General features: G+C 46.4%; 1 protein-coding gene across 15 annotated transcripts in view; it reads left to right on the top strand.

Annotated features, from left to right (window-relative positions):
• Positions 1-4,689: 4,689 nt before the first annotated feature.
• Positions 4,690-6,855, top strand: part of MAP7D3 (MAP7 domain containing 3) — a 46,875-nt gene continuing 44,709 nt past the window's right edge. For 13 of the 15 annotated variants that reach the window (XR_012634383.1, XM_074915486.1, XM_074915487.1 and 10 more), the window contains exons 1-2: positions 4,735-4,847; positions 5,253-6,683. Coding sequence is in view for 13 of the 15 variants with exons in the window: in XM_074915486.1 (XP_074771587.1) it covers positions 6,496-6,683 (188 nt within the window). In the remaining 2 variants the exon portion in view is untranslated. Of the gene's footprint in view, positions 4,848-5,252; positions 6,684-6,855 lie in introns of all 15 variants that reach the window. The other 2 variants (XM_074915491.1, XM_074915492.1) reach the window with 2 other exon arrangements.

The following is a 6,855-nucleotide window of genomic DNA, read 5'->3' as shown; positions in this document are numbered from 1 at the left end:
GAGCTTTACCGCTTCCACGGCAATCTATCCCACGATGCTGCCCTATCCCTACCCACTAACGTTTTCCTTAAAATGAAACTTTAATCTTCCCTGATTAAAATTAAGTTCGTTGTCTTTTATTCCCTCTGCTTCAGTCGTTCTATTACCCTTCATTTGCCTCTTCTTTAGACTAAAAAAAAAAAAAGCAAAATTCTTTAATTTTCCTCATTCATCTTCTCATTATTTTTGTTGACTTCCTGTAGATCATCTCCAACTGGCTTCTATCTTCTAGTGCAGTGCCCCAGCAGTAGTCGTGCTGATGCCTTCCCACTGCTGAGCTGAGGGGAGGACTGCCGTATGTCCAAGGCTACCCTTCTGTCCGTGCTCTCAGACAGGCACTTCCCTTTTCACAATGCCATGGCACTGTTGACTCATGCTCAGCTTGTGACATCCCAGATTATTTTCTGCTCTATCTGCTATGTAGCAAGCTGTTCTCTGTCTTGTCTTTCTGCAATTATTCCTGTCTAAATGTTTTATCTTGCATCAGTCCCTATTTCTCCTCATTTGCTCCTGGATTGTATTTCTAACTTTCAAGATCATTTTGAATTCTAAGCTTGTCCTCTAACATATTAGCAATGCTTACAAATGTTATAGGGATGCTTTCCATTCCTTCATGCAGGTAACTAATAAACATACTGGACCAAGGACAAACTCAGGGCTTGATTCTGTATCTCTTATAGTAAGCAGTACTGTCTGACAACTTTATAGCTAAATAATTATTCACCCAGATAAATACAAGCCAACTTGAGCCAAGACAGAGAATTGCGGTCCTTAGAGTATAGATGTATTAGTAACACAGATTGTTGCAGGTACTTGTCCCAGCAGGAGAGTAATAAACAAGAATGTGCAGTTAAAGCCCATTTAGAAAGAAGGTTGGACAGCTACAGTAATTTTCGTGCCACCAATTTTCTTTCCATCACTCATGGCAGTTACATTCACCACAGGAAACCCACTATAATCTGTCACAATATATGCCTTACACTTTTGGATTTAGAACGTTTTGAAACACTTTTAAACATTTTTTTCAGAATCCTGTTCATGGATATAAATATACAAATACATCTAATTTCCCTGGTTTCTTGTTTTAGCTCTTACTCAGTGAGACTCTGACATAAATGAAGTTGAATATGGATTTTACTATTAGATACCTCAATGATCAAAGCGATTAGGACCTGTAGGCTCACAGAAAAACTGGGGGATATTTTTTTTAACTAGAACATAAAAACTGTTATACCAGAGAAGTCCAGTCAAGCACAATATCTAATATCGTGTAACACTGGATACTTTGGGAAATGGGATAAGAAATAGATTAATGGGTGCGTGCTTCTTCCTCTAACACCCTCCCCAGATCTACCAACAGCTTAAGTATTTTCTGAGCTAGGTTTGGTTTGTTTTTGTTTGTTTGTTTGTTTTTTTCTTGTGTCTGGGTCATCAGATGTGCAAGCTTTTGCTTGACTAATTTCAGCTACTATTATTTTGACTAATTTCGGTATTTCTTACAGTGAAATGGATAGTATAAAGCCCCTAGAATCTCAAATTGCATGCCGTGCCAGGGTTCTATTGATTTTCATCTCATAATGCCAATATGTACCCATCAGTGATTTGGCCTGAAAGATTTTTGAAAGATTTGTCAGAAACCATCACATGAAAACTAAAAGGACAGAAGAGATGACTGTAAAATTAAATTATTCACTTTTCCACAGGGACAATGGAAAAAAGGACAGTCTTTAAAGGATTAGAATAAATCAGCTACTGCAATCAAATCTGCAAATGCTGCAAAATTGAAAGATGATTGCAAGTGCAGCTGAAGCTATGCAAGGTCAAAATTTTAATGAAGTTCCACTAAAAAGGCATAAGCAGTAATTGTGTGACCAAACTGAAAATCTGAGAAACAAGGTTAAACAGGAAATAAGACTAAAGTTACAGTTACCAATGCTGAAACATTAGCTCAAACATTCCTAAACCGCTCATCAGAGAAAAAGGTAACACATTTTCCACATTGAGGCAGATTTTCTCAGCTCAGTTCCTGTGTGTCTAAAGATAAAAGATACGCATATCAAGCAGTATGTATATGTATGGAGAGCAGGAAGGGACAATGCCCCCCCTCTACCTCAAGAGTCCTTTTATCTCTCATGAATTTGTATGTGCTTGGCCTTTTTATTTTAAGTTTACAGCATCCACTGTCCCACCACAAATATTCTGAGTGTGCAACACTTGGTTTATTTCCCTTCCTGTAATTTATACCTGAAGCTTTGCATGTGCAGAATATCAGATGTGTTAAATTGCAAACACTGAGGCCACTTGTATATGTGTCTGCTGAAATGGAAAGAACAGAAAATACCATCTCATTTGAAAATTAATTTTAGCTGCCCATTCCTTTTGTAAGCATTCCCTTCAGCAGAGTAATTCTTCCCATACCAATTGTCTCATTTTTCTCACTGAAGCAAAAATGGATAAATAGACACTGACCCCTTTTATTGCACAGTGTGTTAAAGAAATCCTGTAAGCTAAGGAAAATATATGTAACCTAATCAAAATTCAAAGGCACCTCAAAACAATCACACTTTATTTTTACAGATACAGGAAGTACAGGCTCATAACTACACATTGTTTACCAAGCTTGCAAAAACATAAAAATTACATTCTTTCAGGTAGTTTGACCATTTTTTTTGCACCACGCCTATTGTACTTTACAGTGTAGAGAATCAATATAAACCATCTTGGTGATATTTTCTGATAGCTGTTGATGAAAGGGAGATGGAAAAGGGCATGGACACAGAACAAGGAGTCAAGAAATCTGGGCTGGTTTTGGTTTGTTTGTTTTTTTTTTTTTTTGCTGTGCTGCTTTGTTCATGACATAACCAGAGACTTTGATTTCAGTGACTCGGTTTTCTCATCTGTAAAATGAGGATAACATCTGAATGTCTCTCCTGGAATGGTGAAATTTAATTTCAGCGTGTGTATAAAGCACATTGAGATTGCTAAGTGGCAAGGTGTTATTACTACATGTTATAAACAAAACTTGGGAAATTTGGCACTGAATGTTTAGGGCTTTTTCCCCTTTAGCTGCCCTTTTAAATAATAATAATAATAATAATAATAGGCATTCTATTAACACTGAAAGGAAACAAGAGTCAAAAGATTATCTGTACACACATGCTAAAGTGGGGAAAGCCAATATAACAAACAACAAACAAAGAAGAGGGCAAGTCTGTGGTCTGAATATTCAAGTTAAAATGGAGCCCTGCTCTGAAGTTTTGCAAGGTTCCTTTTTACTCTCTTGAAACACTACGCGATCTTAGTGCTACTTTTTATGCATTCTTCCCATTATGGGATAATACTTTGGCCCACAGACAGGTAAACTTTATGAAAGAGCGTTTTCTGCACAGGGCCCAAAGAGCCTACCCTTTAACACAGCCATGGATGCTGTTTTATTCTCACTCTTCCCAGAGCATAAACCCAGAAACAAAATGAGACTATTCCAGAATTCACTGATAAGAAACCAGGCAGCAAAATAACAACTAAGTGACAAATTCAAGTTAACGTAGAACAACATCTGGGAACTCATTCAATGGGGTTTCAGTGATTTTTATCCTGACTGGCCGGACCACTTCACCCTTACCCTGCTCTTCTTTTGGAAACATGGACAAAAATGGGGGTACTCAAAACACAGACTCAACTCCTATCCCTGTCACAAGTCAGTGAGCGCTGTTACGTGGTGGGTGCAGCTCAACTCAGGTTTGTGTTTGCTTCTTCCTTTTGAATTCTGTGAAACTGAATTTCCATAGCACCAGTAAACAGGGGATGCGCTTCACCTTTAGACCATGGGCCACTCAAGCCAGCAAATTGTCAGCAGCACCCAGCAGCATCGGCAGCCACAGCCCTAGCGAGCTCATCCAGGTGGGCACTTTTTCCACAGCTTCAGGCCAATGCTGCGTTGGCTACAGTAAGGTAACGCCGCCGAACCGTCTCCAACTCTCACCCATCCGAGCTGAGACGAAAATTTGTTGCACCATCTGAAAACTGAGTCTGCCTCCCCTTCGCTTGGGGCAGTTTGTTGGAAACGGGAGTGGACAGATGGCCTGCTTATGGCGGCCGGTTGCCACAGGCCGGTGGCCCAGGGGTGCGTGTCTCAGAGCTCCCCATCCGCAGGGGGCTCATCGCGGCTCACGGCGGGGCAGCGTTGGCCGTTGTGGGGGCCGGGAATTAAGGACCCGTGGGGCGGGCGCGGAGCTGGCCTCGCTGCCGTGCGCACAGGCCGCGTTGCTCTGAGGCGGCCGGGGGTGCCGGGCTCCCGCCCAGGGCCTGGCCCACGGGGGACCACGACGGCTCCCGTGGAGCGGCCGTTTCTAGCGGCTTCGTCGCCCCTTTCCGCGGGCGTTCACCACCCGCCGCCCCAGGCGGGCTGCGGGCGGGACGGAGCAAGCGGGAGAAAGCGCCTTTCCCGCCACGGCCGCTTGAGGCCCGCGGGCCCGCCGGAGCCGGGGGGCAGCCCCGGGCCTCGCTACGCCCCGGCGCGGCACACCCCGCCCGGCCCCGGCGAGCGGCCGGCCCGAACGGGCGCTGCGAGGGGGCCGGCGCCGGGCGGGCGGGCGGTGCGGCGCGGCGGGGCCCTGCCCTCCCCCGCGGCCGCGCTGCCGGGCGGCGCGGAGCCTGCGCACTGCGCTCCCGCGTCCCCCTTCTGCCCGGCCGGCAGTCGCGCGTCCCGGCGCTGAAGATGGCGGAGGGCGGCGGTGGCGGCGCGGCCCCCCCCTCCTGTTCTTCCTCCTCTTCCTCCTCCTCCTTGAAGGGGCTGCGGGAGCAAATGGGTGAGAACGGGCAGCGCGGCCCCGGGCCGGGGGGGGGGAGGAAAAGGGGGCCGAGGGGGGTGGGGGTGTCTGGCCCGGTGGGGGCGGTCTGGGGACCCCCCGGCGGCCCAAGGGCACGGCCCGCCTTGGGGCCGGGTGCCTCCCGCTCGTCTTCCGCCCCGCGGAACGCCCGGCCCCCTTCCCGGGGCGGGGGGGAAGGGGCAGCGGGGTGCGGGGCCGCCGCAGGCCGCCGGGCTTTGTGTCCGGCTGGCGGCGGGCTGGGGGAGAGGCGCGTCTCCCGCCGGGGCTGCCCGGCCACAGCCCCTCTCCCCGCCCGCCGGCCCGGACGGGGCTGCGAGGCTGCCGGGCGTCATTCCCCCACCTCCAGGCGTTAATTGCTGACTTGGGACCTCTCGCCGCTTGTAGGCAGCAGCAGAGGCGGCTGCAGGACTGCTTCGTTACACGAGTCGCCCATTTTTCACCACTTCTTGACGGTCTGAACTTCTCGGTTTCTCTGGCGGCTCTTGCATGCGGGCTGGCAGCTATCGCAGATGGCTTGTCCCAGCGGTGTGTCCGGTGGCTGCTCCGAGCGCAGAAGACAGGGACAGTCCGTGACATTGACTCGTAATCCAAGATTGGATAACGCCTCAATTTATTTTTCTTTTAACTTTTTTGAACAGGTGTCTTGAGGGCTAAAGAAACTCTGTTTTGGTTTTGTCCTTAGATGTGTTGATGTGCCTGTTTATACTGACGGTCCTTAATAATTATGGCACTCTGAAATGAGTATTGTGCATGCATGATGTGTGTTCCAAGCATAATTTCATGGCACATCCCCACAAGTTAGCTTTGTAGGTGAGCCATTAGAAAAGATAAACATCTTCTTATCCCAGACCAAAAAAAAAAAAAAAAATTGTGGTTTGATTTAAACTAACTTGGACTACGTACAAAAACTACTCTTTAACAGCCTCTCACTTGAGAGATATATGTACCTATGTAATTACATAAAGAAGAGTGCCTGGCAAAGGGTCCTGAATGCACAGCTCTCATCTGGCAGTCTTTCTTCTTCGTTGTGTTGTGTGTCAGAAATATTATTTAATTACGTTTTATTTCTCTTTCAAAATTAAAACCATCTAGTGTTCCAGAAGGATAACAATCTGCCAAAAGATAGTGCTTCTCACCTGCACAGGCCATGTCTATTTGATCCTAATCCTCCCTGCTAGAACTGCTGAATTTTCTTTTGTGTGTTGGATGCAATTATTCTGTGACTCCTAAGTTTCTTTAAAGAAGGGCACCCGTGTTTGCTGACAGCTGTCATGACCTAGATTTAGTCCCGAAACCAGAGTTGAAATGTTCCTTGAACCAGGCAGCTCCATCTCCCTTTAGATATGCACATGTTCTAATATGCACATCATGTTAAAAAAATAAAAACCCTCACTAGATCCTGGAAAGGCTAGTCCTTGATTTTTTTTTTTTCCCTGAGAGGTTAGAAGCCACTGAACCAGAATCTAAACTTTAGTTTAGATAGAATGCATTTCTAGCAGTTATCTGCTAGAAGATAAACTCATTGCTTATGTGAGTTGAAGCAATACTGTCTGTCACTGTACAGGTCGCTGCAGTTCTGCTCCTGACTTTTTGTCAGTAACATTCCCTCACTCTCTGGGGAAGGCAGATGATGTTTAGAAATCGTCCTTGCAATCCAGTGGTTAACAGTGGAATTTGCAAGATAATTGCCGCTGTATTTGCTGTTGTTTGGAGAAGTTATGAGCAGCAACCAAGTCTGATACCGCAGCTGTTTGGAGAAGATGTAGAAAAAAAAGACAGCGGGAGGAACCTCATTCTGTCCCACGCTACAGTTCGGTAGGTTCAGAGAGGGACATAACTTTCTGCCTTTCTAAGTTGTTTGCTGCGTGGGGAGCTTCTGAGAAGGTTCCAAAATACCTGCTAACTAGAATACTCGCACCCAGTGTCTGCTGCTCTGTGGGCAATTGCGTACTTTGCTGTCTTAATCAATCTGGGGAACAAAATCTAT

Source organism: Athene noctua, chromosome 11 (assembly GCF_965140245.1).
Source record: "Athene noctua chromosome 11, bAthNoc1.hap1.1, whole genome shotgun sequence".
NCBI lineage: Eukaryota > Metazoa > Chordata > Aves > Strigiformes > Strigidae > Athene > Athene noctua.
The sequence above is the reverse complement of the archived record's forward strand: the minus strand, read 5'-3'. Positions and strand labels throughout refer to the sequence as shown.